This window comes from Mustela erminea, chromosome 9 (genome assembly GCF_009829155.1).
Source record: "Mustela erminea isolate mMusErm1 chromosome 9, mMusErm1.Pri, whole genome shotgun sequence".
Lineage (NCBI taxonomy): Eukaryota > Metazoa > Chordata > Mammalia > Carnivora > Mustelidae > Mustela > Mustela erminea.
The window spans coordinates 103,406,375-103,424,534 of NC_045622.1; the positions used below are offsets into that span (position 1 = coordinate 103,406,375).

At 41.8% G+C, this 18,160-nt stretch overlaps 1 protein-coding gene across 4 annotated transcripts; it reads left to right on the plus strand.

Annotated features, from left to right (window-relative positions):
* Window positions 1-4,698: 4,698 nt before the first annotated feature.
* On the plus strand, window positions 4,699-17,933 carry MS4A1 (membrane spanning 4-domains A1). Of its 4 annotated transcripts, none has more exons than XM_032358972.1 (7): window positions 4,699-4,883; window positions 10,361-10,535; window positions 10,986-11,105; window positions 13,114-13,170; window positions 13,928-14,164; window positions 15,185-15,247; window positions 16,104-17,933. In XM_032358972.1, exons 2-7 carry the CDS (start codon window positions 10,377-10,379, stop codon window positions 16,320-16,322), a joined length of 855 nt encoding a protein of 284 aa, XP_032214863.1. In that variant the 5' UTR covers window positions 4,699-4,883; window positions 10,361-10,376; the 3' UTR covers window positions 16,323-17,933. The 4 variants fall into 4 exon arrangements, with proteins under 4 accessions (XP_032214863.1, XP_032214864.1, XP_032214865.1 ...); XM_032358973.1 differs by having other exon boundaries at window positions 4,700-4,883; window positions 13,928-13,993; window positions 15,146-15,247; XM_032358974.1 differs by having other exon boundaries at window positions 4,700-4,883; window positions 13,928-13,993.
* Window positions 17,934-18,160: the final 227 nt, after the last annotated feature.

Here is an 18,160-nt window from a genome sequence, read left to right on the forward strand (position 1 = left end):
GATTTTGCACTGTTACTGCAAAATCATCAATGTGAGTTACTCATAACAACTAAAATAGTAACAAGGAGGGCATATATTGGTTAAAGAGACTATAACGTTCCAGGTACTGTGTTAAGTGTTTTTTGTGTGTGACTCAAAAAGTGAACCTCACAAAAAGTCTAAGAGGTAAATTTTATTACTATACACAGTTCATGGACAAGGAACCTGAAGCCTAGAGAAGGTAAGCAAAGTGCCCCAGGTGACAAAGCCTACAATGGCAGAGCCATGATGTCAACAGGCAAGTCTGGCTCTAGAGTCCAGGGTCTTAATCCCTACAACAACATACCAATGTCTCTTAGACTCTTGGTCTCAGAACCCCTTTACACACAAAAAAATTATTGAAGTTTCATTACACATTAATACAAGTAACCTTTTATTAACATAACAGTTATTTTCCAAAATAAAAAAATATGAGTGTGAAGAGTGGCACTGATACACGGTTTTATAAATCTCTTTTTGTAGCTTGCTAAACATTCTTTTTATTTTTAGTTGTTTTTAATTATGGTTTCTTTACAAACAAATGCACACATTTAATGTATATGTACTCCCCTGATGGCCAGCACCATAACTGAGCATATCCATCAGCTCCAAAATTTTCTTGTGCTCTTCTGTGGGATTTTGCTTTTTTGTTTTTTTTTGTTTTTGTTTTTGTTTTTTTTTTAAAGATTTTTATTTATTTATTTGACAGAGAGAGATCAGAAGTAGGCAGAGAGGCAGGCAGAGAGAGAGAGGAGGAAGCAGGCTCCCTGCCGAGCAGAGAGCCCGATGCGGGACTCGATCCCAGGACCCCGAGATCATGACCTGAGCCGAAGGCAACGGCTTAACCCACTGAGCCACCCAGGCGCCCCAACTTTTTTGTTTTTTGATGAGAACACTTAAATGAGATCTATCTTCTTAACATGTTTTAAAGTGTACAATTCTGTAGTAGTAACTAAGTACTCTGTTGTACAGTAGATCTCTAGAACTTACTCAGCTTGCATAACAAAAACTTTATACCCATTGAAAAACAAAGGCCAATTTAACTTTACTGCATATTCAAATCACTGGAGGAAATTTAATAACCCACCCCCCCACCCCCAAATGTACCAGATACCGCCCTACAGCAGTTAAATCAGAATGTGGTGAGAGTTACAGAAAGGAGGGAGTGGAGGGATGGGGTAACCGGGTGATGGGTATTAAGGAGGACACGGACTGGGATGAGCACTGGGTGTTACATGCAAAATAAATCGTTAAACACTACAACAAAAACTTATGATGTACTTACTATATGCTGGTTAATTGAACATAATAAAAACATAAAAATAAATTTTAAAAAAGAACGTGGTGAGAGCCTGGCATCAATAGTTTTTAAAGATCTCTAGGTGATTCCAATGCAGAGCTTCTCTCTAGTGTAACAGAAGCCACAAGATTCTGGTAACTGCTTTTGCATTCAGTCTGATGTGATAGCTCGTGTTCTGTAGCCTGTGGAGATGACTGCTGTAAACTTGTGGAAAGGGGTACTAAAGTTCTGGTATTATAAGAGCTGTTTTGAGGTCACAGACACTCTGGGAGATTCCCAGGCCGCACAGGGAGATGGTTACCTTATAGTACGTTTCCTTCTGCTGACGGAACCACCTGCTAAGTATTAGGGATCTTCCTTCTGTCATCCCAGCTGTCATGACTGCCCTCTGAGGCAGGTACATCCAGCCTGTGTCACAGACATGAAAAGAAGCTCAAAGTGGTTGATCTTTCTGAGACCACAAAAGGAAGTAGGGATTTAGAACCAGGATTTGAGTCAACATGCTTAACTCCAAATCTCATTATCCTGTGCTTCTTTTGGCATAGAAAACACTTAGCATATGCAGAGAGATAAATGATCAGGTTTTCATTTCTGCAGTAAGCTGGAAGGAGAAAGGCCTGTGGGTACACATGTGAGGGTAGGAGGCAGGGGAGTGAGATTCTAATGAAAAATATCTATTTTAAAAAATTTTTCCAGTGGAATTATATTCTGATGAAAAATATCTGGCACCTGAGTGAGGCTGAGAAGTGTGGGGATATTTAAGGGTGAGAATCCCCATCACCTAACAGTAAGGGCTTTTAAGTTAGACCTAGGTCTAAATGTTAGTTTTGCGACTGAAAGTTTAGTGGCTTTGCAAGTTATTTAACTTTTGTGAGCTTTAAATTCTTAGACTAAAATGCAGTAATACCTACCTAATGGGTTTGCCATGAACCTTAAATGAAACGTGAACGATCTTAATCAGTGCCTGGAACTTAAAAATCACACAGTGAATGGTATGTTTTCTTATAAATGTAAAGCTGAGGTTTTCTTGCTTTCTAAACATCACTTTATCATTTCTGCGGCCAGTTTCCCTCATTTCCTGATCACTAGTGCCCACGATTACAAAATGGAATCGATGCTATAGGTATTAAATGGAAAGTGCTTGGCACAGAAGTAAGTGCTTGTCTCATTTTATTTGCCTATGGTTTCACTTATTTGTGGAGCATAACAAATAGCATGGAGGACATGGGGAGTTAGGAGAAGGGAGTTGGGAGAAATTGGAAGGGGAGGTGAATCATGAGAGACTATGGACTCTGAAAAACAATATGAGGGGTTTGAAGTGGCGGGGGGCGGTGGGAGGTTGGGGGAACCAGGTGGTGGGTATTAAAGAGGGGACGTATTGCATGGAGCACTGGGTGTGGTGCAAAAATAATGAATACTGTTATGCTGAAGATAAATAAAAAATAAATTAAAAAAAAATTTTTCAAGGAATCCCTCGGAACATGGAAGACCTTGTCAGCTACACAGCTCTCCTGATACTGGAGAGCCTGGTGAGAATCATCGGGGTGGAGAAAGAACTGAAGCAGAATTGGTCTCTCTCACAGCAACCAGAAAAACCAGCCCCACGTTCAAGGGACATCTAGACCAATGGCTGAGTAACGCAAGGACACAAGTACTTATGACATAGAATGCAGTTTCCATAGGAGAAGCAAAATGTTCTAAACACCAAAACAACAAAACAACAACAACAACAAAAGGAGTGTTAGGAGCTAAGGGGAATAAAAGGAAGGTAAATCTGAACTAAAAGTTCAGTTAATAAACTTTTGTGTACACTCTAAGAGATCATCGTCTACAAGCAACAGGGCCACAGGGTAATGACAAGAGGGGAGAGGAATTTTAAACGTGTAAATGTTTTACCTAATATCCTCAAATGTTACAGAGAAAAAAAAAATATGGAACACAGGGAGTGCTACTGACAAATCCAGACTGCAATGGGGGTTTCAACACAGTCAATCCAAACCAGCAAAGACAGAGTGAAAGTTTGTTTGTTTATATAGATTCAAATTCAAGTTTATTCAGGAGGAATCACCCAAGAGCTATCTAAGTGATCTCACTGGCACAAAAAACAGAGTAGCAAATACTCTGAGGGAGACTTGGAAAAACAGGGCTTACACAGAGAAAAGGATATGAAAACTCAGGTTGTGTGAGCCCAGTCCAAGCCTCACTGATGCCAGCCAGGCATGTGCCAAATTTCCATGCCAACTACATTCCCGTGAACACCCATCATCCTGGACTCCAACTTCAAGCCTCACAATCACCCAGAGCTCAGATCTCCTGCAATTATCACCCCTGGCACCAACATTCAAGGACTCTAGCAGATGAACTGAAGCTTAAACAGATGGCAGATCTCGTGTTTCCACTCTTCTTTAAGATTTACGAGAGGTGACCGCATGCCTTTTGACCATGGATCCTTGATGACAGCAAGTCATTGGCTCTACCCCTCTAATCCGAGCCACTGCAGAGAGGAGCAGAGTGAGGAGGTCGGGGAGAGAAAAGGTGGGAAGAGAGAGGGATAGGAGGGAGGGAGGGAGATGGGAAAGCAGCTTTTTGGATCAGGCAAACAATTACCTAATTACAGCCTTGGGGCTAATGAAATAAAGGACAAGGAAATTAAAAGCAATGAAAAATCCAACATATGAACACAGTAGTTGTATATAGTGGGGGCAGGGAAAACAGTATCTCTGGGCAAAACTTACTTTGATTCCTTTCCCACATATTTACGCTTTCCTGGCTACTGGCTTCCTCCATTCCCTCACTTGATCTAGCAGTGGCATAGCTCCAGGCCAGACTGAAAAGAGAGGGGACACAAGGAAACTAGACAGATGGAAGGAAAGGGCAGGTGGTGTAAGTAGAAGGGCTACTTCAGTTTGCATCCCAAAACATGGAATTCTTGCCTCGAGCTTCTGAGGATATATTCTACAGCACCAAGGTATACTTTTAGGTCATTTCCAGTAAATCCCACACAAGACTTACATGGCCCCAGAAGAACCTTAAGTGTGGGTAAACATGGACAATATTACCTACAATGCTCCCAAACGTCCGGGCTTAATGATTCCTGAATCTCTCTGCTTAGACGCCTTCTTCCCACCTACTCACTCCTAAAAGTGAAGTAAAAAGGTAAAAGTCCTAACAGCCCATCTTTAGAGAATTTCTAGGGCCCTTCTTGCCCTTGGGGACCCATCATCCACACCTGCTTACAGGGTGGAGACTGCAAAGTTCTTCTAATTAAGGTAGCGTAAAGTACGCCAGGCAGTCCCCGGGGGTCCTTTTCAAGAAGTGAAACCTCCTGGTAAGGCAGAAACTTTTTTGTATATCCTTTGGCTCTGGTCAGTGTGCATTAAACCAAAGTGATTGGGGCAAAGGCTAAGGTAGCAGAAGCCACTGATTTCCTGTCACCTGGTATCTATGAGAGGCCCCAGACCTGCCTTATGTCACTCACCCCTGTGTACGTGAGACACCAGCAGTGGAAGTGAACTCAGCAGCAAGCATCTGAATCAGCCACACGCCTAAGGCCTTGGACACTCAGGTAAGGAACCAGTTTTCTTTGTTTAAGCGACTGAAAGGGAGGGAGTGATGGGTAAAGCGTTGGATGGTTTTGGAGACTAGAGATGCTCGGCTTTCACTCATGGGTTTCCCTGGTCAGGATTTTCTGGTTGTCACAATCTGAGGAGGGGTACCAGAGCTTGCTGCCCACCCACTCCCTTAACCACTCCCTCTCTCAAGAGAAAGCCTGGTCAATGAACTAGGAACCAGTCTACAAAAACAGCAGATTGCAGCATGTAGACAAGAGCGTGGTTACTGAGCTCCTGGGCTCAAACCGGAGCTCCACCACCTATAAGCCTATAGCAAGTTACAAACCTCTACCTATCTTGGTTTGCTCACCTGTAAGATGGGAGCAATGGTACTACCCACTGCTTTATATAAGATTACATGAGCTAAAATCCTAAAGCTCTTAGAACTACCTGGTTCTAAAGAAGAACATAATCAGCCATGGCTACCATGAAAATATTTCAACTTCTCTTGTTTTGAATGCCTTTGTCTCCAAAGATACCCTGCTAGATGTGAATACTCTGAGATGTTCTTAAACATCACAGGGTAACATTTTCTGGAGGGCACTGGGAGGCCATCAAACTCAACACAAAAATCCTGCCTCAAATCTATCACAGAAGTCTACAGTGAGAGTGGGCACGGCAGATGAGGAAGACTTAAAGAAGGGCCACCAAGATGAGTTTTAGCCACGTCATTATTGTTTCTTAAAACCAGTATATAATGTGATTGCCTTTCCTATTTCCCAAAAAATGGCTTGATCTCGCAGATCATCAAGTAAGATGAAATGATCACCTTTTGGTCCAGCATCTGAGGATTTATATGTAAATCTTCCCTGAGGAAGAAGCTCAGTTTAACATTTATTGAGCTCACAGTACACACAGGAAACAGGTTCTCTATCTAACCCTAGCAGGACATATGTTAAGAAATGTACACCCCATTAGAGGAGTTACAGTATTAGCTCATGAGAAAGAAAACAGTTGGTAACAAGGAAGGAATGCAGAGAGCTGGGGGCTTTGCAGAAGTCATGCCTGGCAGTCTTAGGTGATGTGTCTAATCGGGAGTTTGGCCATGGAGGGGCTGGAGGGGATCATTTCAATGTGGACAGGGTTCCAAGAAGAAAGCAGGAGATGTGTCCAGATCAGTGGTTCCAGCAGGGAGCGAGCGATGAGGGGCAGCTCCAGAAGGGTTGTAGAGCTGCACTATGAAGGCCATGGGGGGCCATATATGGGTTTCCCCAGGAGGCAGTCACAGCCCAGACAAAGAGTTCAAGCTCAGGATGAGCAGGCCTTCAAGTGGTGATTCAGGGCCGGATCTAGCATCCCTACAGAAGATGAATCAGACAAGAGAAAGACCAAAGGCAGAAGAGTAGGATTTGGGGGCTAAACCGGGAAAGGAAATGAGACTCAAACTCATCAGGTGACGTTGGACCTAGACAAGGTCCGCACACAAGGTAAGATACTCTACAGAGGAAGAAGTGGCAGGACTTGGCCACTGACTGAACAGAGATGAAGGAGCTGGAGAGAAACATGGCTCCTGCTTTTTTAAGTTAGGGGACAGGGGAACAGAAGTAAAGTCATCTGAGCGGTCATGCCAGAGGAAGGACCACAGACTCGCAGCACAGGCCTCGGACAGAGCGGCCTCAGGGGAGTGGCTCTGGCAGCAGCCGGCAGTGAAGCCCGGAGAGCAAGTAGGTGGTGAGGAAGTAGAGGAACAGAGTAGAATGAGGAGCTTGGAAGAAGCAGGCTTAGGTAAGGCAGGCACTAGGCAGGGGCTGGGGACATCGCCAGATTGAAGGAAGAGGTTTTGGGAATGGGGACACTGCAGCACATTTTAATCATCCACAGGTTTCCAATAATAATCATTATTGTTTGTTTAGTACGTTATAAATTGCAAATCATCTCATGTTCTCAAGCATCCTCTGAATAGTGAGATGACAAAAGCGGCGAGCAACAGCGCCGGGACGAGCACTTTCTGTGGTACAGGACCACAAATAAAGACTGAAGATACAAGAACCACTTTCTCTGAAGGACTGACGTCCTGGCAGAAGGAGCTGGGCTGAGGAGCACAGGCAGAGGGAAAGGAAGTCAGAACATGCTTCCTCAGAGATAATACATGCATGAGGCCAGAAAGGATAAAAATGCAGAACTATTTTGAGTGACAAAGGAGGAAGTTGAGGTGACAAAATCTATGCAGCTTTGAACTTCTCATTAAATGATGTAATTACTGGACCTAAAAGTCATTATTTGAACCAAAACCCATAAAGGCTGTGAGATTTTCAGCAGCGGATGCACACAGAAATAGTGATGCCTTTTAAAAACCAAAAAAAAAAAAAAAAAAAAAAAAAAGATTTGCAGAAGTCACTGTGATAAAATGGGGCAGTGCCTGATCAGCGGAACCCGGATGGTAATATAGCTCAGTGAAAACAAAACCTGACTGTGATCACATTTTGACCAATGTGCCTGGTACCAACTAGGCTTCAAGCTCAACTGCGTGTTGGGCATTGTTCAAGTCATGGTGAACAGTAAAAAATAATGATAGGGCAAAGTTGCAGGAATCTATGATATCCTCAGGAGTAGATGCCCTAACTTTATATATTCCCATATAGTAAAAATTTTATTACCTAGTCTACAATGCCCTGGCACAAAAATATGTGTATATTTTAGGAGATGATTTCCATAAAAAATGAAGTAGCATATCAAAATGGGTATGTTTGTGTTTATAAAATATTTTACAGTAATATGTGTCGAAGCCCTCGTGGAAATAGAGTTGCCGTAGTGAGACATCAATTTTAACAGCGAAATAAAATATTTCTCCCCTATGGTCATTTCTGCCACTAGCCACTGCAGACACACCCCAGTAGGACCTGCTTTTATAGGAGATTTATCTCACCAATAATACAGACATAGCATCCGGCAGTTGAAAAATAAGGAGAAATTAAAACAACGCTAATCCAGTTATATCCTTCTGTCCAGAGAATTGATGACCTTTGCTCTTGAAGTTGTCATCACTTAAAAAGAGCCCTCTGGAGAGGAGAGTGGGGATTCCAGCTTATTCCCTTCCTACCCATAGGAAAATTAACCTCTCTGGGCCTGCACCTCCCCATCTGCAGAAAAGACAAATGCCTCCTTAGTAAGGCAGTCGTTGGGTGGCCTGGCACTAGATGCAAGACATCCCAGGTATGCAGAGCGTGCTCAGTCAACTGCTGAACTACGTAGTCTGGCCACAAGGCAGCAGAAAGCGCACAGCCTCAGAGCCACGATGACTGCCTCCTGGTTCAGCTGTCACTGAGTGCAAAGTCGGCAACAAACCACAGCCCATCCCTGGGCGGCAGCTTCCTCATTTGTCAAATGAACAGAATGGTTTCTGAGGTTCTAACCAGCTCCAAAAACTCTGCCTGGTGATAAGAATCAGTCTGTAAACTCCTTCATGGGCTATATTAATACATTCCTTTTCGTCAGTGATCTCGTTGGGTGGTTTGTGGTGCAAAGCACCAAAACCTCCAAGACCACATGACACTTGATAATTGAGAGGTGAAGCAAAAGCAAGTGCAAAGCACCCAGTCAAAGACCCCTCTCTTCCCTTCATCCCATGGTCCTGACTAATATTCTGTTTTCAATTGCTTTCTAGGCATTCAAATAACACATCCATCTGAAGAGGGGAGAGGCTCCTAAGTGAAGGGCTGAACCTGTGTTCTGCACAGGGTCCAAAGCAGCCGCAGATACCTCGTTAGATAGGTCCAAGCCCTCAGTCTCAGTCTCCAGGAGTCATGTAACTGGGAACAAGTAACCTAACTATTCCATGTCCGTGTCATTTTTTCTACAAAATAGGATTTTGTAGAAATTCATTCCTTGTCCACTCTGTGAGGCTTAAATGAACTCCAGATATGAAATCTTTGTCATTATAGAGTGGGTGCAAACATGAGGGCTGGGCGACTCCCAGGCCCCTGTCCCACAGCACACCTGCAGGCAACCAGCTGGGTGTGACTTCAACAGAATAAGCAGGCAGGAAGGACAGTCTTGGTCTCCAAGGCCCCTTACATGACTTAGAGCTGACAAAGATGACACCAAAGATATGTCCCTAAAAAGAGATTCCCAGGGCCCAGGAAAGACCCAATAGAATTCATGTAAGTAATTGACATAAACAAATAAATGCCAAAGGGAAGCACAAGATGAAAAAAGTTGAACAGTCTTACAACATGAGAACTGGAAAGAGTCTTGGTAATAATCACTAACTTCAGAAATGAATAGCAATGAATTCTAAGAACAGACCGCACTTCCTACTCTCTTCCCCTGTACGAGGCACTTTCATATGCGAACTTCCTTATTTCTCACAACCTGTCTGTGACAAGGGTACTGGGTCTCATTTTTCCAATGGGAAAAACAGAAACTAATGCTCCTGAAGGCAGTAATACTAAGCACTAGCAGAGCAACAAAACAGGTAATAATTATTCAGACTTGAGTGCTTTATACACATTTATTTCTTCCACAGTGTTAAGAACTACTCAATCCACATAACAAGAGGGATAAGGTCTCTGCTTTGATGGGATTTATATTCTAGTGGGGAGAGACTGCCAATAAACAAGCAAGCAAACAATCGAGGGGATTCCCCATAGTGGTAAGTGCCAAGAAGCAAAAAACTGGGATGCTGTGCAAGATCACTATGGACTGAGAATTCGAGTAAGGTCTTCTGAGGAGTTGACATTTGAGCTACACCTGAAAGAGAAGACATTATTCATGCACAGACCATCAGTCTAAGTATTACAGAAACCCTATTCTATAAGACAAGAATTATTATGCCCATTTTATAGTTGAAAAACCTGAGGCCCAGAGAATTCAAAGAACTTACCTGTAGTTTCACAGCAAATAGCATAATCACAATTTCAACCTCAGCAACCCATCTCAGGAGGCTACAGTCTTAATATACAACCTTAGAGAGCCTCCTTAAAGTGATTAACTTGAGGTTGCAGAGTTGGTGGCAGAGGAAGCCTAGAATCAGCTCCTACGGACCCTAAGGACAGTCCTTAGTACACTCCTTCATGATGCCAATGGACAAAAGCAGATAAGCAAAAGGACAAGGACAAGTCACTGACGAAACACATTTTCCAATATGAGGGTGTAAGAAAAGCTTCCAGAGATGTGAAACATACAGGACATGCAGACAGATGAGCATGGATTTCTCTACAGTGATAAAGTGTGCCCCGAACATCATTGTCAAGAATCCTGGCAGGGATCCCTGGGCCCACAGGTCCTTGCCTGAGATGCCCTTCAGATCCTGTCTTCAAACATAATAGTAGGCTTTGCCTCAGACCCAAAGCCACTGGGAAGGTGCGCTTTCCATGAGACTCATGGAAAAAATATGGAGAAAAGTATTCAGGTGCATGAGACAAGTTCAAAGACGCTGAAAATCCTATTTTCTCTCTCTCTCCCCCCATTTTATTATTTGTTTTATTTTTAGGAATTCTGAGGGTGAAATGACAACATCCAGAAATTCAATGAGTGGAATTTTTCAAGCAGATCCTATGAAAGGCCCTACTGCCATGCATCCTATTCAAAAAATAATTCCCAAAAGGATGACTTCAGTGGTGGGCCCTACACAAAACTTCTTCATGAGGGAATCAAAAACAATGGGGGTAAGTCAACTGCACTCCATTCTGTATCCCAGAGACTCTCTGGCTCACAAAAACAGATGCTGTAGGCCAGGTAGAGAATGCAACCCAACTAAAAAGTATTTGATCCAACCCAAGGTGTTCTTTATATCTGACACAATATGCCAAATCAGGGATACGCAGAGAAGTTACCACAGTGATCTATCTCCTTTTGACTTTGTGGTTTGCATATTTAGGGGTTTCCCACCCAAGTGTGTCACCAGCATCTCAGACATATTCTCCTTGGAAATGACCCAGGTGGTGGGTAAAATGGATCTGAACTACAAAGGGTTTTGGCACCTTCGCCACTTTTAGACACTTTAGACACTTTATGCAACCCCAAGTCAGGAGCCAGGGCTTCCTGCCTTACCTTTGTTTTCCGACTTGGTGATGACTTCAGTTCATCATCAGTGAACCCATTCTCTCTCTCTCCAGGCTGTCCAGATTATGAATGGGCTCTTCCACCTTGCCCTAGGTGGTCTCCTGATGATTCACACAGATGTCTATGCACCTATCTGTATAACTCTGTGGTATCCTTTCTGGGGAGGCGTTATGGTGAGTAAAAACTAAAAACCATTTGGGAAGTGATGCAGACAAAAAGGTTAAGGAAAGTATATGGCTGGGAAATAGGTTATGAGGCTAAAGTAATTTAGTGGAAAGAGAGGTTGACTAAACTGAGCATAAATCCCATTGGAAGTCAGTGATCACACTTCAAGGGAATTCAGAGAGAGATGCCCTACCAGGATCTACACAGGGAAGGAAGATTGTCCAAAGTTGGACCTCTCCAAAATCAATATGGAGATGGGGGAGAAGGCACTAAACATTTGAACTGTACAGTTGGGTGTTTCAGAAAGCAGGAAAACATGGGGACATTCCATTCCCTCCCACCTGGTCCTTCCTCCTACAATTCTGTGTAGTTATCATCATAGATGGTAAAATTAGTCCCATCCCAGATGAATCTCCTCTGGCTTAACAGCAGAGCAGCAATTTTTTTTTTAATTTATTTTCTGCATAACAGTATTCATTGTTTTTGCACCACACCCAGTGCTCCATGCAATCCGTGCCCTCTCTAATACCCACCACCTGGTTCCCCCAACCTCCCACCCCCGCCCCTTCAAAACCCTCAGATTGTTTTTCAGAGTCCATAGTCTCTCATGGTTCATCTCCCTTTCCAATTTCCCCAACTCCCTTCTCCTCTCTAACACCCCTTGTCCTCCATGTCATTTGTTACGCTCCACAAATAAGTGAAACCATATGATAATTGACTCCCTCTGCTTGACTTATTTCACTCAGCATAATCTCTTCCAGTCCCGTCCATGTTGCTACAAAAGTCGGGTATTCATCCTTTCTAATGGAGGCATAATACTCCATAGTGTATATGGACCACATCTTCCTTATCCATTCATCCGTTGAAGGGCATCTTGGTTCTTCCCATAGTTTGGCGACCATGGCCATTGCTGCTCTAAACATTGGGGTACAGATGGCCCTTCTTTTCACTCCATCTGTATCTTTGGGGTAAATACCCAGCAGTGCAATGGCAGGGTCATAGGGAAGTTCTATTTTTAATTTCTTGAGGAATCTCCATACTGTTCTCCAAAGTGGCTGCACCAACTTGCATTCCCACCAACAGTGGAAGAGGGTTCCCCTTTCTCCACATCCCCTCCAACACATGTTTCCTGTCTTGCTAATTTTGGCCATTCTAACTGGTGTAAGGTGGTATCTCAATGCGGTTTTAATTTGAATCTCCCTGATGGCTAGTGATGATGAACATTTTTTCATGTGTCTGATAGCCATTTGTATGTCTTCATTGGAGAAGTTGCTATTCATATCTTCCAGAGCAGCAATTCTTATGGCCATTTCATGTACATGTTTTCCAAGCTTCTAACCTTGTCTGGTGTGGTATGGGGCAGCCATGTTTATAACATCATTACACTTCCATAGTTGCTACTATAAAGATATGCCCAGAATTGAAAGTTTCAGAACAAAGAGAGATCAATTAAAACAAGAGTTTCCTCCATTTTATGGCCTGCACGGTAGACAGAAGGATGAGAAATAATTGCCATCACTTCCGGTAGCAGCCAATATTTTCACGGAGTGCCTATGGCCTTCAGGCCAAGTCTTTCCTTCCATACTGATTCACTCCTCATTGGCATCAAAGTCACTTAAATCACTGTAAACTCCAAGGAGAAATTCCACAAATTTGAGGGGGAAAAAAGAGCTAAAAATAAAAATAAAACTACCAAATTCACAGTTGTTAGTATTCACTGACCTGAAAGCATGTGTTTTGCCTCTGGTCTTACTTTATTCCTATCACAGCTCCCCCAGTTAGTTGAATAAAAGACATAGAATGAACATAGTTGAGCATGAATAAAGGAGAAATATGACTGCTGAAAAATGAATGAACACTACAAAAATGGCTTGACAGTTTAATGAAGGTGGTTGGAAATGCGGATAGCTTTTTTACAACCAGTTCTCATTGTGAAAAGTGACCTCCCTCTCTGCCTCTCTCCCTCTTCTCCCATGTTGCCCATGCCTTCCCCACCCACCATCTCTTTTTTCACAGTATATCATTTCTGGATCACTCCTGGCTGCAGCGGACAAAAACCCCAGGCAGAGTTTGGCAAGTAATCCTATGTCCTTCTTTCCCCACATCAGAGAAATACCTACTTTCTCAATGGAAAACAAAAAACACTTAAAGACCTTTGGGATCAAAGTAGTACTGCGTTCTCTCTCAGTCCCCAAAAGCAAAAGAAAGCTGCTGTGATGTTATTCATGATAAACCTGGAAATGAGACCTACACAACCTGTGTCAGCAGGGAGTTGGTGGCAGTGTTCTTGCCACTGTTTGTTTCCACTTGTTGGTACAGACCCAGAGGGCTCTATCTGCTCCTTCCCTCCCTACATTCACAGAACCATCTCACTTCATGTGATGGTTCCCTCCTTCCCTCTACCATCCTATGCAGACAGATATAATCTGAATACTACTTATATTCACTTACTTAACCGATTATTTACTGAATGCCTACCAGGATGGTGGCAGTGGCAGTGGCAGTGGCAGCGGCAGTGGCAGTGAAAGGAAGTTCAAAGGTACAAAATAAAAGAATTTAGGATGAATCCTAGAATTTTCTCTCATAAACTAATTGGATGTGAAGGGGTAAAATGAGATGGGGAAGTCCAAGGAAGGAACACAAGTTAGAGATGGAAGGTTGTCACATTGCAGTGACAAGGACACTAAAACCACTGAGATAAGTGTGGTTTAGTATGATTTAAGTGTACTGCCTTTCTGAGTCAGAGGGATGAGATCTAGAATTCCTTCCTAGATTTGACAGCCCAAATGAAATCAAACCCCATTAACAAATCTTCATGTCTCCATTTCAGGCCAAAGGGAAAATGATAATGAACTCATTGAGCCTCTTTGCTGCTATTTCTGGAATAATCTTTTTGGTAATGGATATATTTAATATTACCATTTCCCACTTTTTTAAAATGGAGAATTTGAATCTTGCTAAAGTTTCCCTGCCATATATTAACATACACAACTGTGAGCCAGCTAATCCCGCTGACAAAAACTCTCTGTCTATACAATATTGTGACAGCATACGATCTGTTTTCTTGGTAAGTATGAAATCAGGTTTCTTTCTTTTTTTTTTTTAATGTGCTAAGTGGGTTGTTTGTTTGTTTTAATTTTATTTATTTATTTGACAGAGAGAGAAAGAGAGAGAGAGTACTAGCAGGCAGAGTAGCAAGCAGAAGGAGAGGGAGAAGCAGGCTCCTTGCTCAGCAAGGAGCCTGACATGGGGCTCAATCCAGGACCCTGGGATCATGACCAGAGCAGAAGGCAGTTCTTAACCAAATGAGCCACCCACGTGCCCCAGAAATCAGGTTTCAAGGAAGAAGTTTAGTCTTTTTATTACAAGTGTCAACTCTGGATCAAGATATCTGCTACTTACTGTCTATACAGCTTTTGGGCAAGAATTTTAACCACATTCTGCCTCAGTTTCTTCAGCTGTAATATGGGGAAATTAACGGTAAAACAGTAGGGTTGTTTTGAGTAATAAGTTAACATACACAAAACCCTTAAAATTGGTACACAGAAAGTGCTATGTGTTTACTCTAACATTAATTATTATTATTATTACTGGTTAATAATTATTAAGATGATTAAGATGAACACTGAAGAAGTACCTAAGTTACTATGAACATCTTTTGCCTCCATGAGTTTTTAGCGTAGAATTTGAAGGGGGAAAATGTGTCTTCCAAGTATAGACAGGTTTCCTTCGTCGTGATACCACCTAAAGCCGGATACAACTTAATCTGGGATTCAGTGATTAATTTTTCCTACATAAAACGGGTTCTTCAACTAATTACCGCTGCCTTATTTTCTATCAGCAACATGCATTAGCGATCTGTGGCATGCCAGCTGTTGTGCTAATGGGTTAGGGTTATAAAGATACTAGTAGTTCTCAAGGTTGCTCATTACTCACCTAAAGAACTGACCTTTTAATCATTTAATTTTAGCAAACAGTAATTGAGCACCAATCATATTCCTTATTTCATTATTATATTTCTGCTCTCGTTTTTTCTGTCGTTCTTCAGGGCATTTTTGCTGTGATGATGATTTTTACCTTCTTCCAGAAACTTGTGACAGCTGGCATTGTTGAGAATGAATGGAAAAACCTGTGCTCCAAACCTAAATCTGTAAGTAGTAGCCACCCCATCCACTAACACTCTCTAGGAAATCATGTCTACAAAAAATGATTTATGGAGAATGTAACCTCATATAACTTTGAGACTAGAAGCGTCATGAAAAATGGTCTTGGCAGATTTCTGGAAAGTAGAAAACACCTGATGAGGCAGAAGTGTCTTGAAATTCGAAATAAGTCTAAAGGTTAGACAGAGGATACAGTCCTCTAATACGTGCACTTACTAATCCTGAGTTCTGCTTCACTCCACGCGCCCATCTTGACTTAATGATTCCACACTTAATGTGTAAAAGTGGGATAGCTCAAGGTTGAAGGCTGATAAAAGCACTGGTTCTTCCACTTAATTTCTCAGTATTCCCTCCCCTGCACCTGCACCTTTTCATCAAATTTCATTTCCAAAACAATAGGTTGAAAGAGGCTCCACAATTGGGAGAGGTGAATATCCCAGTGACAGACTGATTATCAACTGCTTCGAACCACAGAACGTCAGATTAAAATTTAGAAAGCACAGTTCCTTCATTCTACAGATGAGAAAAACAGATTCTAGAGAAAACAACCTTCCCAAGGCTATAGCTAATAAAGGCAAATCAAATCTAGAATCTAAATTTCTCCATTCCTGCAGTGTTCTTTCCCAAATGCTGTGTGATCATTCTAGACAAAGTGACAAATATCTCCCGACCTTGAAGATGAGCTTTGATCCCCTGGGAAGTCAATCCTGGTATCTGGAGGCATATAGGAAATAACACAAACAGCATAAAAACCAGGAAGTATTTGATAAATGTTCCTAGAGTTTGTTGACAAATGTGCCAATGGTAAAGGTCAAGAAACATTTGTTTAATTTTGTGTCCTAGGATGTAGTTGTCCTGTTAGCTGCTGAAGAAAAAAAAGAACAGCCAATTGAAACAACAGAAGACATGGTGGAGCTGACCGAAGTATCTTCCCAACCAAAGAATGAAGAAGAGATTGAAATTATTCCTGTCCAAGAAGAAGAGGAGGAAATGGAAATAAACTTTCAAGAACTTCCCCAGGACCAGGAACCTTCACCAACAGAAAATGACAGCATTCCTTAAATTATTTTTTTTTCTTTCTGTTTGCTTTTCTTAGCATTAGAAACTAGTGTTCATAGCTTCCAAGAGACATACCCACCCCTATTTCCTGAGGCCTTCTGCAAGTATCCTCTAGCTGTCTCTCTGGCCTTTGCATGGAATGACCACAGCTCACTCACACTCGCGCGCGCTCTCTCTCTCTCATGCAGAGAATACAGCCATTTCAGGTGACTGTGTTGGCACGTTTCCTGTTTGGGGCAGCTTACTTACATTGGAATAAGGCAGGCTAGGTGTTATATACCACATGATTTCTCACTAACTTTTCCTTGGATAAGGCTTTGTAGTAGTGGTCAGTGTGGTAATTCCATCTCTGCCCCTAATGAGAAAGATAAATGTGGGCTCCAGGCCATCCTGAAACTATTTTTAGTTCCTTCCACATCTACCTATTTTGTGAAGTCTCTTTTACTCTTAAGGAAAGTAAAAAATAGTAATAATGAAGGGCATTAAGGATCTATTCTATCTTTCTATGGGGCTGACACTGTGTCCACTGCTCTTAGAGTGTCTAAACCCCATCAGGGAAGCTCTAAGTGGCCAAAACCCAACCCCTTCTTTGTACAAACAGCACAGCTTATAAATGGACGTGTCTGTATCTGTCTTAACTTTTCCTAACTCCTGTTCTAGGCTCATGATTGCACTGTCTACCTACCTGTTCTAGGCTCTTGGTTGCACTACCTTCAGTCTATAGGCGAGAGAAGAAAGAATCAAAGAAAATGCCATAACGAGTACCCAAATCTTAAATGATAATCAACAGTTCTATTTCTAAAGTAATTTCTAGTTCACAAAGTAGGTTATCAAATAATTACATTTGATATTCCATAATCAAGGGAAAAAAGGCCCTATCCATATTTTACAAATAATTCAAAAAGGCTAATTTATAAAAAAGCAAAAGTAATTTGTCAGTGGTCACAGCTAGTTTTGAGAGCCTTCTTTCATACTCAGATCTTCTTACTCAAATCCTACGATGTTTGAAATAAGCAAACTGCCTGCATAAACTACTTGAGCAAAGTCAACAGGTTTTAATGAGCACCTGCTCTCTAACCAGCATGAAATAGGTGTTGAGAGAGATACAGAGTCAGGAATCCAGTCTTACTCCTTGGGGATAAAAAGACTTAGACATTCACAATATTTGGGAAACTACTTACATCATTAATATATACTTAGCTGTTAGTAAGTAATCTTACGTAATGCAGACACTAAGTGCTACGGACATTCTCACAAAAGAAGATCATGCTTGAAAATAATATAATCAGTTATGATGCCAAATCTTGGGCAATAGCTACCCCACTTCTCAATTCCTGTTTATATTCAGACATACTAGTGCCCTACATAGAAAGAATGTTACTATAATCTATCACATTTGAGCATTTTCTATATGTTAATCACTGCAGATTCTGGCAGATACATAGACAAAGTAATTTCCACTCCTTGTGATATTTCTATTTTTTTTTTAGGGACCACCAATACAAAGTATTTACTGTGATTAGAAAAAAAAGAGATGAGACATTTCTCTGTCTATGGAAAGTCCTCAAAATTAGCTTTAAATAAATAAAACTATGTAAGTGTTCTTGTCTGAAACCGTTGATTCCAACACAGTGTTTACCCAGTCTTCTCCATTCTTGTGACGTCAGCCCATGAGCAAAGCTCCTACAGCTTTAAATTCATATTCACATAAACTCAATCTGAGTTTGAAGTATGTGATGTCAGGACATCAACTATTTATGCCAGGGTATTTTTACACACACACATTCCTGAGGAAAATTTTCATGGAAAATTTAATAACGGAGTACAGATTTCTCCCACTC